Source organism: Chelon labrosus (assembly GCF_963514085.1).
Source record: "Chelon labrosus genome assembly, chromosome: 19".
Lineage (NCBI taxonomy): Eukaryota > Metazoa > Chordata > Actinopteri > Mugiliformes > Mugilidae > Chelon > Chelon labrosus.
Window position 1 is genome coordinate 10,376,771 of NC_140352.1, and position 19,404 is coordinate 10,396,174.

At 42.0% G+C, this 19,404-nt stretch overlaps 2 protein-coding genes across 2 annotated transcripts in view; both read right to left on the reverse strand.

Annotated features, from left to right (window-relative positions):
* ttyh2 (tweety family member 2) overlaps nucleotides 1–9,854 on the reverse strand; it is a 64,216-nt gene extending 54,362 nt beyond the window's left edge. The window contains exon 1 of the mRNA XM_084567653.1: nucleotides 9,199–9,854. Within this exon, the coding sequence (XP_084423779.1) occupies nucleotides 9,199–9,327 (129 nt within the window). The 5' untranslated portion in view covers nucleotides 9,328–9,854. The remainder of the gene's footprint in view (nucleotides 1–9,198) is intronic.
* A 977-nt stretch (nucleotides 9,855–10,831) lies between these two features.
* On the reverse strand, nucleotides 10,832–13,643 carry rpl38 (ribosomal protein L38). Its single transcript, XM_084566945.1, has 5 exons — nucleotides 13,614–13,643; nucleotides 13,381–13,407; nucleotides 12,732–12,792; nucleotides 12,201–12,323; nucleotides 10,832–10,903 (listed from the first exon to the last, which is right to left on the reverse strand). The coding sequence occupies exons 2-5, from the start codon at nucleotides 13,381–13,383 to the stop codon at nucleotides 10,878–10,880; spliced, it is 213 nt and encodes a 70-aa protein (XP_084423071.1). The 5' UTR covers nucleotides 13,384–13,407; nucleotides 13,614–13,643; the 3' UTR covers nucleotides 10,832–10,877.
* Nucleotides 13,644–19,404: the final 5,761 nt, after the last annotated feature.

The window sequence follows — 19,404 nt, forward strand, 5'->3', positions numbered from 1 at the left end:
ATGCTAATCACTGGCTTCAAGCGCTATGAAGACATATTGGGGTTAATGACCTTCTGGAGAGCCAGAGGGGACACTGTGAGTGCGTTTTTCATTGTGAACGCATGACATAAACAAGGAATACATGGGCAGCTGCCTTGGAGGGGAAAAAAAAAACAAGACATCAGAAGTGATAGAGAGGCCTGTCTGAGGAGCACCAAGGTTTTTACAATAAGGTTACATCATTATTCACACAAACAGGGAGAGGCTGAGATAGGACAAGGAGCACAGGAATCAAGAGCGACAGATTTAAGATTGATTTTCCTGAGGAGGAGGCAATAGGAGTTGGTAAATTTCCGATGCAATCAGAGCGGGTGCGATAGCTGAACAGATAATGGATTTTCAGCTCTCAGCATGCATAATTTTCCATCACACAAACTGAACACAGTATACAAAACAGTGCCATATGTGCATTTAGTTGTAAAATCAGCTGTAATCAGTAAAAATCCATGTGAAGATAGGCTAACGTAAAAATTAAACCCTAGTCCTAGTAACCATAAAACTAGAAATATAATATAAATAACAATGAGAATGAGAAAATAACGACTCAGGCAGCACCATCAGATCATTTGGGAGGACATTATATTTTCCTAAAAGTCAAAAAATACATATTTATGCCTCAGAAACTTCACAAAAATTCCCAGTCTTCTAAACACGAGCAGCTCTGACAAAATGGGGCATCCATTTCAACTGGGACTGTGAAGGAAATGCAGGTCAATGACAAAAAAAAGAATAATAATAATGAAACAATAGGGGAAAAAAGACAGAGGGTCTGGACTACTTGGCTGTCTGGATGCACCGGGGTGGAACACTTTTCCCAGACAATATCTGAAAGACAATCCGCAGAGGCAGAAAGATGGAGTGTGTGTTTGCTCCTGTAATTGATGTCTGCGGCTTGTTCATTTATCTGAAATCACTCTATGCCATGCCAATAACCAGATGAAAGCTTTCAATAGAGACTTGTCTGAGGTGAACATTAAAGCGACCAGTGGTGAGACATGTACTTATGTCAAGGACAACCGGTGCTCATATCAAGCAGGAAGTCTTTATTCACTGGAGATATGGATAGACAAATGGTTAAAGGTTAACTTGACTGATATTTTGCATTAACCATATCGGTTCCCGAGTATACCTTTATGGCATATTTCACGTGACAACCATAAACCATCATGATGGGGCAGTGAACCATCATGACAACCATAGACCATCTTACCCTACAGTGCATTGACAGATTTTCATTAGTTTGGACTGGGGGGATACCTCACGTACATTATCAGGGATATTATCTCTTAAAGCCACAGTACAGACGTTTTGTTGAACGTTTCTGCCTGTAAGAGTAATTACAATCACTGTTGCGTGCGCGTATGACTTATGACTATAGTCCCTCCTCTTCTTCAATCACTTTCTGTTTTAGACTGTGTTCATTCCTCTGAACGCTGAACTTCCTTTGCACCTAGAGAATCAGAAACGTTTCTTGGACGCTTCCTAGATTCTGCTTCTCTATTCTTTTTCAGTTCCTGCTGTCTCTGCTCACCCTACAGTGCATTAACAATGCCTCTACCCTTTGACTGATTTTGCTAGTTTGGACTGGGAGGATACCTTACGTACGTCTCTGTCTCGGGCCCCCAAGACCTAGGATTAGCACTGCTATCACATTTACTTTAAATGCCTGTCCGAAAGTTTCTTCAAATAGCCAAACTTGGGTACTGCTGCTGAGGTTGCCTTTGCAAAATCGGCCCTACTGTGCATTGACAATGCCTCTACCCTATGACAAATTTCCCGAGTTTGGACTGGGAGGATACCTTACGTACGTCTCTGTCTAAGGCCGCCAAAACTTGGGATTGCCACTGCTATCACGTTTACTTTAAATGCTTGTCCGAAAGCGTCTTCAGATGTGCGACGGAACTTCCGTTGCGGCTGCCATTCCAAAATCTGCAAATTGCGTTGGGGTGATTCATAGATGTTTAGATTAGTAATGTTAAAACCTGTGACCACAAAGTTTCTTCTGCAACTCAAACTAATTGCCTCCGTCAAGTTGCCGAGCTCAGGGGCGACACAGTGGAGAGGTGGTTAGCACTGATCCCTCACAGTGAGAAGGTCCCAAGTTCGAATCCATGGAGTTTGCATGTTCTCCCTGTGTCTGCGTCCCACTATCCAAAAACATGCTCATTAGGTTATTAGGTTGTGGAATGGTGTCAACGAAACCACCTCCTGATCAACGTGGGGAAGACCAAGGAGATGGTGGTGGATTTTCGTAGATGTCGTTCTGCCCTCCCCTCACCAGTGAACATCCAGGGAATGGACATTGAGCAAGTGGACTCTTATAAGTACCTGGGTGTTCACCTCAACACCAAACTGGACTGGACTAACCACACTGATGCACTCTATAGGAAGGGACAGAGCAGGCGCTACCTTCTGAGGAGACTGAGGTCTTTTGGAGTGAAAGGGGCACTCCTGAAGACCTTCTTTGACTCTGTAGTGGCATCAGCCATCCTGTACGGAGTGGTCTGCTGGAACAGTGGCATCACAGAGAGGGACAGGAAGAAGCTGGATAAGATCATCAGGAAATCCAGCTCTGTCCTGGGCTGCCCTCTGGACTCAGTGGGGGAGGTGGGTGACAGGAGAGTTCTGGCTAAACTGTCATCCATGCTGAACAATGAGTCCCACCCCCTGCATGGTGATCTGACAGGACTGAGGAGCAGCCTCAATGACAGACTGCTTCACCCTCGATGTGTGAAGGAAAGATACAGAAGGTCTTTCCTTCCTGCTGCTGTTAGGCTCCACAACGTACAATCTTAATATGTGCAATAGTATTAACATAACATAACATAACATTTTAGTAGCGTAAAAACATTTTTACAACTCAACCCGTGCAATACTACAACTCAGTCTGTGCAATATCTGTTCCACTATTTATCTTTATAGCTACCCTTTTTGCTCTTGCTATTTTTTTATTATTTCTGTAAGCTGTTATGAACTGCAATTTCCCCATTGAGGGACTAATAAAGGTTTTCTTATTGTTATTGTTATTATCATTATTATTATTATTAATTGGTGATTCTAAATTGGTCGTAGGCATGTGAATGGTAGTCTGTCTCTCTGTGTTAGCCCTGCGATAGACTGGCGACCTGTCCAGGGTGTACAGAAGATGAATGAATGAATGAAGTTGCCGAGCTCTCCTTGTTTTTATCTGGCAACTACATCCATAAAGCTGATGTCAATAAACGCTTCCTGAAATGCAGTCGGTCAAATACCAGGAGTTAAGCGCCTCGAGATAAACAGTTGGCGGCCCTAGCTCTCCACTCCCCATGCCATTCAACCACAGCAGAAGATAGGTACGCAACAGGATGAGATTAATAAAAGGGCACGGCTCAAACCCCAAATGGTTCAAAACAATGTGAAAACTATGATGGGAACCTTTCTGTTAGCATAATCCAACTGTTTTTATACTGGTGAATGGAAACGATCATGTAACATGACTGTAGCCAGCTCAGTTGTGTTATATCAGGACCCACATGATTAATTTCTACCTTTTACTTTGTTGAATGCACACTACACCACGCTACGCAAATAGCTCCACAACAACAAAGAATGTTTTGTTGCAGAGCATGGCGGGTTTTCCTGCAGCATTTTCTCAACACATTATATGCTAATGTCTGTGCTTGACTGAGCGTGCATTAGTATTCATACACAATCTTTACAGTAATTACTATGTCAAGGGGAAACATATTTAATGTTCACAAAAAAAAAAAAAAACGTGTGCAGGCTGACTTCCTGGAGTCTCTCAGGACCAAACTCAAGAACCGCAGTTGTTTTAAGTAATGCCTGATGGAACCACTTTAATAAGGAGCAGCCTGATCTCTAATTTTTCTTGTGACGTCATTTGCACACGGGCTCGACATGAACATAAACTAGTTAAACAGAAGCACACGTGTCATTCGTTATCCCGAAACATTTTAATATAGAACTTTTAATCTTCATTAATTCACCAGTGAAATGTTGTAACCCCAGCTGCTTTGGATAGCACCGGAGTGCCTTTACTGGACGGGTGAAACAGGCCATGTGATGGACACGGAGAGTGTTTGGCATAAACATGTTTGGGTCACAAAGCAGGAAATTGAGAGAGAAAAGAGAAGTCAGATGGACGAGGACCTGCTGACCCACACATGATGCCTGGCTCAACGCACACACACACATACATACATACACACACACACACAAACACAGGATAAACTAGGCCTCCGTCCTATTTCTGGGCAAGCTTTTTCAGGTTTTGCCCTCTTTCTATCCTCCAGGCCGCAGGACAAGGAGATGTGGAGCAGAGAAATACATTTCCAGAGAGACCTGGCTGAGGAGGACCGAGCAGTCGCTGAGCAGATCATGTGCATCCTCAAAACAATAACCGGCAGTGCAGGGGCGTCAGTTTCACGTGAGGACAGCGCGCCAAATAAACTGGTTCTTAGAGAAGAAACAAGGTCTGAACTCCTTTTCCAGGTCAAACCGTTAACTGTGCAGCGCAGGAGATAAAAAAAAAAAAAAAAAAGCTTGATTATTGTCAGAAGACAGAAATTAGAGAAAACCCCTGGGCGGATAATTCAGCTGACCAACATTCCTTTGCTGACAACTGCAGCGTCCAACAGTGAGAAACCTACAACCACACACACACAGATGCAGACAAAGAACAGTGAAAGATCTCGACCCCTTACATTCCTTCACATTCGATGGCCCGACGCCAACAGAGGACTTCACCAGGATTGCCTACACTACGACTGGCCAATTACAAATCCTCTGACAAAGCATGTGGCCCGGGTTGAAGGCGCAGCTCAAATGCTCAATACCGCTCACAGTCGAGGAAACATCGATTCAGCAGTTCCTTTACAAAGGAATGAACTCAACATCACACGGCTCAATTAAAGTGCGTTCAACTGAATTCTTTATGATAAGACGCTGCAAAAATATCAATACAGTTATTCTCCCCTGAGCGGATAAATCTCTCATATATACACCAGTCTGATATAACATTATGACCTTCCTAAAATTATGTAGGTCTCCTTTGTGCCTCCAAAACAGTTGTGACTCATCAGAGAATGGGTCTTCTGAGGGTGTCCTGTGGTGTCTGGCAACATGTTGTTAGTGGGGGCCTTTGGGTCCTATGGGTTGAGGGTAGGAGCCTCTGTGGATCATCCCACAGATACTTGATCAGTTTGGGATCTAAGTAATTTGGAGGCCGGGTCAACACCTTGTGCTGTTCTTCATGTTTTTTGAGTTGTTCCTAAACCATTTCTGTTTGTGTGCCTGTGTCAGGCTGCTGCCATCCCCAGCAGGATGCAGGGGTGAGGGTGCCTGGTCTGGTCTAGATTGGTGCTACATGTCTAAGTAGCATCCATACGAATTCCACGTCCAAAAGTTTCCCAGCAGAACACTGATGGTCACAAGATGATCAATGTTATTTACTTCTCCAGAGGAGACACATGCTTTTAATGCTGCTGCCCAGATCAAACACTTGTTGTCCAAAAATCATGCGCAGCAGGAACATATTTATTCCAATCAGAGCGAATCATCAGTCGGCTCAAGTGTTTACTTAGTTTTTAGGTGCTAATTCAACGGATTACAAAATGTTTACACCACCCTTCCCGCCAATCTGTTCTGATTGAGGTCATTAAATGAGGAGTTTTTTTGTTCTGATTGTGCTATTATTCTGATTATTAGTGGAACACTGGTGTCCGTGCAAACGCAGCCACCGACTTCTCATACGCCTTACATCCTCAAGTGCCCCATAAAATATAACGTGTAAATGGATGAAAATTTAACGCCTGGGTCCATCCACACGAATGCTATGTCCAAACAGTTCCCAGCAGATCAGGGAATTGTCACAAGATGCTCAATGTTATTCACTTCTCCCAACGGTGGTCATTACTGATCGGTGTATATAACACTGTAATGATACTACAAGCTAAATCACATATGCAGATTTACGGTTTTTTCACAAGCTTTTACTGCCTCATTACTAACATCTGGAAAATCCTGCTGGAAATATGAATTTATTGCACTGCTATGAGTCACTTCATTAGCAACACTATCCCTCAATAATGCGAGCTTAATTCACTTGACAACTATGCAAGGACATCCAAGATCAGCGTATCACCTCCATTCCCAGTTCCTCATCCCTTGATTGTCTACACATTATCACCGCAACTAATGCAATCAAAACAGGAGGTGGTGATCAGAATTAAGCTTGACAGCCCACAAAGGATGAAACATGTAATGCCCTAAATAGAATTGAGTCAGCTGGAAAGCGTGTCATTAGCTTTGGTGCGTTAAGGTATATTGTTCTACGAAGTGCGAGAATTAAAGCCTCGGTGTACGGGAGAGGAAAAACTGAAGGGAGCAGGAGCAAATAAAAAGGCAGCGTGAGAAGTCATACAGCAAGAGCAGTCGACGGTTCCAGCGGCGGGGATTTCCAAACTCGGACTGACTTGACCGCCCGTGGCTGACAGGAGGAAGTACTTCCCACCTGCTGGGACTCACCGCCCTCTCCCCTCCCGCCTACGCCCCGTGGCTCTGACTGCACTTCCACAAAGCAACTGAGAATGGAAACTGGCAGCATGAGATTCAAAAAAATAAAAAAATAAAAAATAAAGCTCCCACTCTTTGCCTCACTCTGTGTCTTCCCTAAATCCAATTTAGTTCAGCTGTCAGATGATGCCTTGTCGAGCAGAAACACATCAATGCCGGTGCAGAGATGGGAGCTAAAATCAAAGGATAGCATCGCAGCTAATGGTGAAGGAATTGTTTTCATGCCTCGAGCCTATCCTGCTGAACAATAGACACTTGTGCAGATGGGAACTGGAAAGAAAAACTTTAACCTAAATTCACTTTAGAACTAGGCAGCTACCTTTTTCTCTAATGAAAAAGCTTAGTGTCTTTGTAGCTAATCTACAACGCACACTAGTGAACATAGTGGCACATTAAGCAGATAAAGGTTGAATATTTCTACTAGAAATAAGTAGGGAGAGGCAAAAAAAGCAAAGTTAATATTGAATGTTGACTTAAAATAGATGCTAATGTCGTTTACGCTGTTTCTGCAGATACTGAAGCCAACTGCTAACTGTTAGCTAAGACGTTTTAAGATTCTAATTTACATAAACGTCTGCTAAGTCACTAGCTACCGATGAACGAGCCTATGACCCACTGAAGCAGATCGGTTTCCAGTATTTCAGGGAATAACGGAACGAGCAGGAGCAGCCAAAGTGAGCTACTGGATGAAGAGCTGCGGGCAAAATGCCGCGTACCCCATGTCACGTGCATGTAGGGACGTCCGGACTGGTTTCGGGAGATTGATATCGGGGCCGATCAAGGCATTTTTAAAAACGACTGGATCGGATCAGGTCTTTTGTAGTTGCTTGTTTTAGGTCTGCGTAAACCACAACTACGTCCCAGTGGCGTCAAAACTTCCTCTTCTGATTAAAAGGGTTTTGGCAAGCGCGAAAGCTGCCAAAAACAGGAGGAGGAGGAGAAGAAGGGGAAGACTTTGAGGAAGTTGCGTGACGCACATGTGATCTAGCGGAATATGAGTAAGATAAGACTTTGTGAATTTCCAGGGCAGGAATTTTTGTTTTATCAAGATCCGATAGGGATTCGAATGATTCTTAATCATCGATCAGGCGGCCAAAAACAAATAATTTATAATTAGACCAGTGTTGCTCTAAGAATGATGGAAATGATGGAACTATTACCTCATTGCTTCCTTAAAACACTCAACTATTTGCCGTCATTACCAGGAACTATGTGTTGGCAAATAAACCAGAACTGAAATGGTCAGGATTACCACCACCGCCCCTCCCCCATTTGACTAAACTAACTTATCTCTGACCACTTGAAGAATTAGTTTCTGTTTTCTATAAGCTTTTTGCTCTGTTTTTGGTCTCCTCCAGGTAACGAGAGAAATATTTGGCTTAACAGCTGCCAACCGCTCGAATACGTTCGCCCACAAGTTGCTAACTTTATCTGCAATAACGGTGTGAAACGAGTGGGTTGAAGGAAACTGTTGCCCGCTTCCTGTCCCTCTGTCAAACATTACTTAAAATATAAGCAGCCTCATGACCCACCGGTGATCTTTATCATAGGCATCTCAAATCTTAAGTATTCTCATTTCTGGAAGTTTAACTTTCTAGCTGTGTGTTTCGCGTCACCAGCTGAAATTAAACGCTTGCAGGTCTTTGTGAAGACCCTCTCTGACCCCCTCGGACCTCTTGATGTCCTCACTCTGGAGGCCGCTGTGCTGGGGCGCTAACTTAAATGCCATCTATTCTCAGCATGATACAAGTCCTCGCGCTGACAGGGGGAGCGCTGGGACCTTGAAAAATTAAAGAGTGAAATAATAAAACATTCATGGAGCTTGACATGTGTTCACAAGCAGGTCATTAGTCATCCAACGCTTGATCCCAGCCCCGCTTCGAGGCCGCGTGAAACGGTCCTGTCACCGCCTCTGGAACTGGACGGGAATCACTTTGACTCCCATGGGTTGGAAACGCTTCCACGCCAGCATTCTCCCACAAGTGTGCCTCCTGATTCCCATCTCCCTCCCCTCCCTCCCCTCTCGTCTCTAAGACAGACCCAACTGATTTGTCCCACTTCAACTTAAATGTCAATCGCTGCCAGGGCCGGCTGAAAGCAAAATTTAGGAGACGTGCATGTCGTGCGTCTACTGGCAAACTCAACGTGCGTGCTGTTCCTTGATAGAAGCATGTGATACTGTAATGCCACTTTAGCAGGGAGAAGAGTAATACCTGCTTTGTTTTGTTTTCCACTTGGTGCACTGATCTATGGGACACATTATAGCGCCTAATAAATGGCCGACTCTTCAAGGTGGTTACAGTAAGTGGACTGCAGGCTATTTGGAGATATTATGGGCCACTTTTGTCATCAATAATGCAGAATGTAATTTCAAAGTAGCACAGATCATAATGATTGGAAAAACTCTGATTTAGTGACAGCAGAGGAGCAGAGGGAAATCCAATTAAAGGATTACTATGAAGACATAGATGTTAGGGTGGAATTATAAACTATTGGGCATGTCCCAGTTTTCTATGTCTTTGACTGAGCTTCTTGATGAAGCCCCGCATCCATCCACCATCCTCCTCCTCCTCCTCCTCCACTGACCTGCTGGTAGTTCTCATCGTCAGGCTGGAAGCTGTTGTCAGTGGGCTGAAACCTCAGGCTGATATGAGGGAAATTGTGAAGCCAGTAAGTCCACCAGGGCGCAATGTAATCCACCCGAGCTGAAGACATCCCTGCTCCGGAGATTGAGAGAAAAAAAAAAAAAAAAAAAGTTTAGGCTACAGCCCAAATTAGCCTCTCGGTGCTGGAGGGGGCAGTCCGGTCCGCCGCCGTAGAGCTTAATCAACTCTCACATCAAACAATGGCAACAATAAAAAAGCATGGTCCGGTGGTGGAAACGCGACCACACATGAGAGGAAACATGCGAGAAGTCGTCCCGGGGAAGGGAAATATCTGGTTGCAAAGTAAGATCCGGCAAGAATTTAAAAAAAATATATAAATATATAATTAAAATAAAAGCGGTAACCAGCGTGCGCCCATGTCTCCTTGGCTGTGGATCCAAATACTCTCTCCGGCTGACTGCTGCTGCTGCTGCTGCTGCTCCAAACAGACGCGCACAGGCACAGGGAGCAGCGGGAACGCGCACCGGTAGCAGTATCACAGGCAGGACACGAGGATATACGGGAGCGCGCACACACATTCGCTCGTCTACTGTAAGTTTAGGTTTAGAAATTAGCTTGGAAGTTTGGTAACTTCTGTGATATAACATAATTCACTAAATAGACATATATATTAAATAATAATTTGTTTATATTTTGATGCTTTTAACTCGTTGACATGAGCCACTGCTGTTTGAGCGACTGTACTGCCACCTAGCGGCCAGATCAGGTAAGTACAGAGAGGATGCAATGGACGTCCGAATCAAAGCAACTTCTTTATTTAAGCAACTAAACTTCTGGGCAAGAGGAGGGGAATCTTATTTATGGATTTGTTCATTTCTTTAAATTATAGATTAATATATTCAGAGCATAGGTTGTTCAGCAATTAAATCATTTGCAGCTTCAGCTTAATTTTAGAGTTTGTTTTACATGAAGCACTCCGAGACTAGAGTAGCACTCGAGATGTTGAGGAGTCCCGTTTAACTAATACAAAGCAAACCTCAAGTTTATGTCAGGGGGTTAAACATTTTGCTTCAGAGTCATTTTTGGTCTACATGAGCAGATCTAGCCCAGTCCTTCAGTAACCGCTCATAAAATCAAACCACTGCGTGCTAGTTGTCTGCCGAATTTAACGCCACAAAAACAATTTAAAGTGGACCAGCTGGAAACGAACGCTTGGAGTTAATTTACTGGAAAAGCGAGTACATTTTGTGTGGTTTAAAGTCCAATATATATGCATTTTTTTAAGCACACTCATGAATATTAAATACATTTTTTCCAGTTGAAGTAAACCTCCAAACTTAACTTTTGCATATACGGTAGATGCAACTGTGCAATTGGGGATTTTCAGAATAAATTAAGGTTAAACATAATTCAGGACCCAGATATAATATTTCAACATGTCTGCTTACTTTAGCTCAAACATGACTTCTCGTGGAAAAGCTATTAAAACACCATGTATCCCATTATTGATAATCAAGCAGGTTCAAAACGGCAACTAACAACTAAATTTTATCAATCTAACATTTTTTTGCACCCTTGGCATGACAGGAAAATGAACACAAAAGCAAGAACAGTTTTTATTTTTCCAATTTTTATTACAATTATCTGTACATCACGGATTTACTTCAGCTCCTTCACAGCCAGACCTGGAAAGAAAGAGACAACAGGTTAGAAAATACTCTGACAAATCCTTTACATCACTTTCTGCACCTGACGATTTTAACTTTTCTTTGTGAATTTAAGTGTGAATTCACTGCTGCACCAACTTGCCAGAACTGATTAAAACATATCAGTTGTCAGCTAATAGGCACCATTTCCCTAATAAGGGGGCTTCACTAACTGTATGCACAACTGTGAAACTAATAAATCCCTTAAATGCAACTGAACGCACGTAAATACACCATAATCAATGCAGACCAATAATGTGCAACATTAATGAATTAACTAAATTAACCAGAATCCACTGATTATATACATTTGAGACGAACCTCCCACACACACTGACCCCAACATAACACTGCTATAAACTCAGTAACGTCAGTGTTTCAACCAGTGTCTGACGTTTACCAAATTAAATCCATAACCTTTAACACATAGCTTATAATCTAATCACTCTTAGTCATCCTGAACAAAGCTTAATGGAAAAATACAGATAATCTATTACAATTTCTTCCATTTAAGCAGCACAAGTTTAAAATCTGCACTTATCCTTTATGAGATGAACTGTGACAGTAGCACGCTACAGATTGGATGCTGCTGAACAACACACACAAACTGGATGCATAAAAATCCAGTTTTGTGTCCCTGTGTTTCTACAGTTTGTCCTGAAATGATCCGTTCTGTTCAACACGTCCTAAACTAAGCATCTGAAGTTGTGCTTTCAGTTGAAGTTTAATTTCCCATGTCGACCTGACACTATTACACATGTGCAGCTTTCTTATTTAAAATAGGAACATTTCTTCTGTAAACAGCTGTAGTTGATCTAGCTGCTCTAAACCAAGATGACTCCTAAGGCCAGATAAACACACTGACTTCACATCCCTCATTCTCAAACATCTGCAATGTGTTTTAAGAATGCTTTGAAAACTTTGTTGCATCGATTTTGTGCGTTTCCTTTTGAAGTGCACTTCTGTAACTGAAGCTATCATCTGCAGTCAGCAGACATGTTTCATGTCTTTCCTTTTCTATGCATGGCCATTCTTGTGCTGGTAGAAGACAAATAGAGCCTTGTACAAAAACAGGCTTTAAGCAACAACTGCTCCTAAAGATCCACATGATGGATCAGAGCTGGTAAACATGCATGAATCAGCAAACTAGCGCTGCCAAGATCATTTTGTCACAGATTCTTCAATTTAACTGGAATGGTGACCAAAATTATATTTGCCACATGGTTGTGACTCAGCTGTCTTGTGTTCACTGAACATGCCGTTATTTGTTACTGACCTGGTGGCAGGGACTGCTTGAGCTTCTCAGCCTTCTCCTTATCTGTGATGACCAGGGTGTACAGGTACCTGCTGCAGCGCACCTTGAACTTAACGTTGTCCCGGTTCTTCTTGATCTTTACGGCTGCAGGGAGACAGAGACAAGGATGTGTTCAGGTTCAACTCCGCAACCGATATGTTCTCTTGGCACAGAACCACAGTTTAAACCAAAATCTTGATACGAATAGATGTGCATGGATGTTCAGTGTTTCCAAAAGAAGGTAATGCTTTCAGCTTTTGTGCCATAAATTGTAAGGAAGTTCTTTGAACTTAAAATTAGTTTTCCCATAAAATCATGCAACTGACTTAGACACCTTGTTCTGTACACATCTGTACCTAATGTCCAACAGTAGATTTGTATGATGGAGCTGATTCACCTGATATGTACACATATAAATCTAAATGTTAAAGCTAAAACAAACAAAAACAAATACATGCAAGCTTTCCACATTAGCATTTTGTTCACACAGATAACAGCATGTGTTTAACTTACACTTGGCATCCTTCCTCCTGGCTTTAAGCAGGAAATCTTTGATTTCTTCTATCTTGCGAGGCTGCAAATAAACAGAGCAGACAAATATTTAGATAGAGCATTAGAATACTTAGTGCTACGGTTGAACAGGTAACTGGTGTCAGTGGACCGGTGGAACTGAGGTTTCTGTTAAAATCCGAAACACAGCACTTGGTCCATCATTGTTCTTGCAAGCTTGTGAAATGCATCACCGGCACGACAGCCCGAGATGTTTGGACGTCTTGCTGAAAACCCTGACTAACGTAAAGCAAACCGCGCTAACGTAAAGTCAGTTAAGAACTGTTGCTGCCAACGTCGCAGCCAAGGCCGTTTTGAAGTCCCAACACATAGGCAGGTTAAATTACTAAAAACGTATGAACTCATGAACTTGTCACTTCAAAGATCGTAGTCTGACAGAATCGGACTACAGCCGGGCAGCCCCATGGAGAGCATGAGCGGCATTTTGCTAATGCTAACATCCTAAGCTAGCCCCTTTACAACTTAACTGCGTAACGTTACTGTGTCGCTCAAAACACATTTCCATTTTTTATCATACCCGTCTAAACATTATACAATATTATACTCGTGTAGGGTTGTTTATTTGAGTATTACAGTGAGAAGCAGCGCTTACCATGCTGCCGTTTCAGCGGACTGAACCCTGCGGAAGAGCAGAGAAAGATGGAGTCAGTTAATCAGTTATAACAACGGGAACAAATGTTCTAGAAATAAAATTTTTATCTCATCATCCAGCTACCGAAGGGAATAATTACAATCTGACATCGAATTTGTTGTAAATATTATCAATAAAGAGGATGGATGGTGATTATAATAGTAATTTTGTTCGTGAGGAAATGTGTAACTCACTCAGTCGGCCAGAGAGGGGATGAAAAGGGGCGGGACTTCCGGTTAAAAACGCTTTTATATCGGTCTTACCGTCCGGACTACGGCAAGCAGAGAGGACCAGGAAGAAAAGCGAATCAAATATTGTGGTTAGCTGATATCGCTAAATAATTATCCAGAAAAGTTAAACAATGTTTGTCCTTTACGGGGGTAAGATACACACAAAAAGAGAGAAAGAGTAACTGTGTTATTTCATAACTATTCAAAAATATATATGTAAATAAATACGTCTTATTTTATATTTAGAGGAAATAAATTTGCACATTTTCAATCGAAATATTTTCAATCTGATTTTCCGGCTGCTGTTCATTCTGCTTAATTTAGTAGGGATGTCATTTGATTATTAGAAGAGACAAACAATTAGTTCAACAGCAAAAAGCAGTGGATACCTGACAGTAACATCAACCAGCTGTCCATGCTGCCAGAAGTCCTTCGAGGATTTTTGGATTGAGATGGAATTTGTTCAGTTGAACCAGTTCAGATGTCAAATAAATCCTCCTCCTCGTCTTTCTAGGTCCGGACCCTGGTACAGTTCCAATCCTGATGTGGATCTGTGTGATTGACAAGACAACAGGAAGTGTACAGAAAAACATCCATGAAAAATAGCAGCTATATGTGTGTGGTCCTATCATTGGTTTCCACGAGTAAACACTGCCAGATGCAACCTTCAGTGGGAATGATGGAGGACTTATACTTGCAGAACATCCAAAGTTTTATTTGTATTAGAGAGAAGGAACCTCACACGAAGAATTCAATTCACAAAACGTAGAAAATTACATTCTTTATGTAAACTGACAAGACATAAATGTTGCAGGTATTTTTTTTCAGTCATTAAATTCCACTACCTGACCAGAGGGTGGAGCTATAAACTCATTAGCGAAACCTTCTTACCCACTCACAAAAACAAAACACTTAATATATTTCACTTGCTCACAAGATTTTTATAGAAATAAAAGACTACAGAAATAAGACTGCCATTGGTAACAAATCATGTTTCTTCATCAGTGTTTCTTTGCTCAGCAGAAGACGTGGACATGGATTATGATTGCATTTAAATCAGATTTATGAGTAAACAGTTGATGTGTTATTTGCACATGGTAACAGATCAGTCACCTCTGCACGCTGGCAGTCCAAACTCCAGCGTGTCGAGAAAAAATGTCACTTTTCTGAGACACATTTAAGACAAAATGTTCTGAGGTGGGGATGTGTGTCAGTGCTGTAACATATCCGAGGCCTCGAGCAGTCATCTCTTCTAGATCTTTGTCTTAATTAGCCGCCGGATCACAGAGTCTTCAGCTATGACTCTGGACGAATTAAGTCGGAGTTGTCCTTCTCTGGGTTTGTCGCACTGAAGCCGCCCTGCAAACTGCTGAAATTGATGTCATTTCATACAAAAACGAAAGGAGAAATCATCCAAGGATTAAAAAAAAAAAAAGCACACATACTTTTAAATGATCCAGATCACACTTGCAGAATTAATGTTATACAAAGAGAAAAAGTAGTCAAACACTACTGAAGAACACTCTGCATGCTGCTTGTAAGGTCACTTCAAAGTGCATTCATTCATTTTCTATACCCGCTTATTCCTGTTAAGGGTCGTGGGGGTCCTGCTGGAGCCTATCCCAGCTGTCATCAGGCGAGAGGCGGGGTACACCCTGGCTAACACAGAGTGTGTCACACTCACACAATTTAGAATCACCAATTAACCTAAAGAGCATGTCTTTGGATGGTGGGAGGAAGCTGGAGTACCCAGGACCTTCTCGCAGACACAGGGAAACTCCACACAAAAGGGCCCAGCTGGCCCATGGATTCGAACCGGTGACCTTCTCGCTGTGAGGCATCAGTGCTAACCACCTCACCACTGTGCCGCTCCAAAGTGCATTCAGTATAGTTCATAACAGAACATTATTTTCTGGTAGCTACAGAGCCACGATTTACCCCATAGATCATATAGCAAATAATCAGAATCAGAATCAGAATCCCTTACTAATCCTTCAAGGAAATTGTTTTGTTGCTGTTGCTCCCATAAAGTGACAGTTGCTGTTTGACAGAGCAAATACAATAGAATACAAGTAGTACAAAAATATATAAAAAATAAAGTAAGATGCATGTAAAGTAAAAGAAACAATATTGCACAAGTATTCACAATATACAGGGATAACAAGTTGCAATAAATTAACATACACTCATACTAACATAATTACTCCAGCATGCACACTGTTAAATTTTTGCCTCTTGTCTGCAACACAGCTGTTGTGCATTTAACCCTTTATGAGGCGAGGAACCATATTTGGCAGCTTCCACACAATCCTTTAATTTATCCCACAGTGGGGAAATGATACAGGAAACAATGACATGCTTCATGCGGGTGAGGGGGAATTAAGTGGGGTGACACTGCCCCCTCGTGGAGCCTATAGTGATGTACATGCCAGTCTTTGCAGTATTTTACAGATTACTGTATTTCTTTTTAAATTATTGTGCATTTTATATATAGATATAACTGATTTATTATCAAAATGTATTTCAAAGAGAAGGGAAAAAAAACGTTACGAACTGTAAGCAGCTGGTTGGCTAGAAGAGGGCAGGTTTCTCAGGTGAATTCGGTTTTCAAATAATATAGTAAAAGGTGTCAGAAAAGCAATATTATATAACAGCACAAAAACTACAACACACTGGTGGAGAGAACTTGGCGACCATGTCAAACAAGAATCACACTCAAATAAGGAGCGTACGCTAAAGGCTAAAGTAGAAGTACACTTCAACCATCCCGGGAATTAGCCGCGTCCCAGCTGCCTCGAGTCCTCTCTCCATGATGGCCTCACCTGTCGCTGTAAAGAGACGGCGGATAATAGTTGACACACACCCCCCCCAAAAAAAGAAAAATCAAGCAGACATTTGAATTTCTGAACGACAGTGCATATATTTATGGAGCAGCTGACCTCTAGAAGAAATCTGCAGGGGATGAAGATATTTTTGGGTGGATTTATTTAAAGACACGAAGAGACCAAAGCAAAGTCACTCACTCTGGATATCTCCGACTCTTTTCTGTAACAGGAGCATTCTTGTTCACAGCTGTTCTGTGAAAGTGACATTCTTCAAATTGGATTTTACCTGCCTCATTAAGGACATCTCTGCCTGAAAAAGCACGGAAGAAGAACTTCTCAAGGTAGGAGCGTGTATTTATGAGTGTTGTCCTGCTGCATGGTTGTTATTCTGCTGCTGTTGTGTGTTTGTCTCTTTTTATGGGTTTGTTTTATTTGACTATTGCGCAGTGGGTTGATTTGTTTCCCTATTATGCTTCTGGTCCAACATCTGCAGCAGATGTTGTTCTACCTGTTGAAGCTAAAAGCTGTTACCAGGTTGCAGATTGATGTCTCTTTCTTTTCTTTTTCTTTTTTTTTTTAATGCAGCCTTGGCTTTTTGTTGTGCAGTTGTTTATGTGTGTGTGTAACTGTGGTAGTATTCCTAGCAGGCTTTTATATATGGCACTACATTTTCTGATAAAGCATGATGGGTAATGGAAGTGATGGGCCACAAAGTGTAACCCGGGGCCCGTGACCACCTTAATCTGCACTGTGCAGAACATAATGCTCTGAGAACTCCTCATGCCTGTGAAGCGTATTATGCACGAGGGCCATTCATCCTCAGCGTGGACCTTCTGTTGCCCTCCAGCTCACTGTTGTTTTTCACCGAGCACCTCCAGTGTAGTGGCAGCGAGCAGCGGTGCGTTACTGCATCCATACTGCGCTCCTGTCTTTGAATAGGAGCATGTGAATGGAATTGCATCACCTAAGACACTGATGTGGGCACTCTTCTTATATTTGATCCGTGTTCATAAATCTTTGTGAGTTATGGTCAGGTCAGTGTGTTAAATCAAAGTTTGTAACGGAGGGCTTTCAGTTAAAGAGAGTGAGTTATACAAGTTACGTTCTTTCCTTAAAGCCTTGATTCGGAAAAGGTAAAACTCTAAAGTGACACATTCAAGGCCGTAGTCAGGATTTATACTGTAGTATTTCCAAAATCCTACAAGCTATGGCCTTGAATCTGTCATTTAAGATACTCAAGGATTTTGGAAATACTAGGGTATACACCGATCAGGCGTATCATTATGACCACTGACAGGAGAAGTTAATAACTTTGACCATCTTGTGACAATTCAGTGTTCTGCTGGGAAGCTTTTGGACCTGGCATTCATTTGTGTGGATGTTACTTAGACAAGTAGCGTCTGAATGAGACCAGACCAGGCACCCCCACCCCATAGCAATGACACTCCTTGATGCAAGATGCAGCCTGACACAGGCACACACTAGATCACTAGATCCCAAACTGATAAAGTGGGATGATCCACAGAGGCCCCTCCCCCCAACCCATAGGACCCAAAGGCCCACCACTAACAACATTCTGTTACCAGACACAACTGTTTTGGAGGCGCAAGGGAGCCCTACACAATATTAGGAAGGTGGTCATAATGTTATGCCTGATCAGTGTAAATTCTGACTTGACTAGAGAAAAGAAAATCAGTGAAAAGAATTCAATTTTTCTTCCACATTAAACTTTAAATCATTCAGTAAACTCAGCTATAGTTTCTTTAAATCTCCCTTCCCTTTTTGTCTCAGGACACCTTGAAATGAAGTATACTTGGCTCCACTTGGCATTTCGTACACACACAGCGATCGTTTCAAAGCTTCGTCACATATTAGGTTTTCAAACAATAATCCGTCTCCATACGGAGCAGGTGATCTCCAGAAGAAACGCGCAGGTTATAATAAATACAGATTTGACCCCAGTGGCCTTGATTATAGCTACTCCTGTATAATTGCAGTGGCGAGAAACCGCTTGACATTGAATAAATAAATATAATATACATATAAAGATAATACCAAGTTTATAAAATGGAATATTAAGTAGAGAAGGTTAAAGTCTCCTTGCTGTACAGCATATTACTCAAATATTTATCATATGTATGTAAAATGAATTATATCTCTCCTCAGCATAGACTGTATATAAATATGGACAATGCGTTCCCACTTCCTCGCTTCAGCCAAACTGAAGCTATTTTCCCAGGGATATGGGCAGCGCCATCTTGCGACTTTGGAGCCAGAGTCTGCGCAGTACGGTCCAGAAGTGGAGCCACGTAGAGCCGCGATAACCTGACCACACTTTTCTCCAGACTCAGTCGTGTTTACGTTTAATTAATACCACATTTTGCTCTACCTCCACCAGTTACAAGGAAATGTTGGGTTATACACTGTACTTATTTTTAAATATAGTTTTTAACAACTCTCACAGTCCCATGCGATGCTTTGTGAGAGGTTGGCATGCCAACTGGCAGTCGCCATTATGTCACATCCTGTTTCTATTCTAAAACGATACTTATCCAAACAATTGACACTTAAACATGCGTCAACATCGTATTAACTACCTGAAATGACTGAAACAATCCTTGAAAAAAACAATTATTTGACATGTACTTTAGTGTTTTAGTTTGGCCCAAGTCCCATCCACTAACATGAAGGAGGCGGAGCTTATGACCTATACTGCAGCCAGCCACCAGGGGGAGCTCTACTTGCTTTGGCTTCACTTTTGTGGAGCAGTTCAGCCGCTGTCCATCTTTATACAGTCTATGCTCCTCATAAGGACAAATGGAATATTTTCATAACTAAATCCTCCAGAAACTGCAGCTCATTGTAGAGCCTAAAAGGCGAGGGTGAAAACAAACTCCATGTTGTAATTAGGTGGTTTTCATATTTTCTAA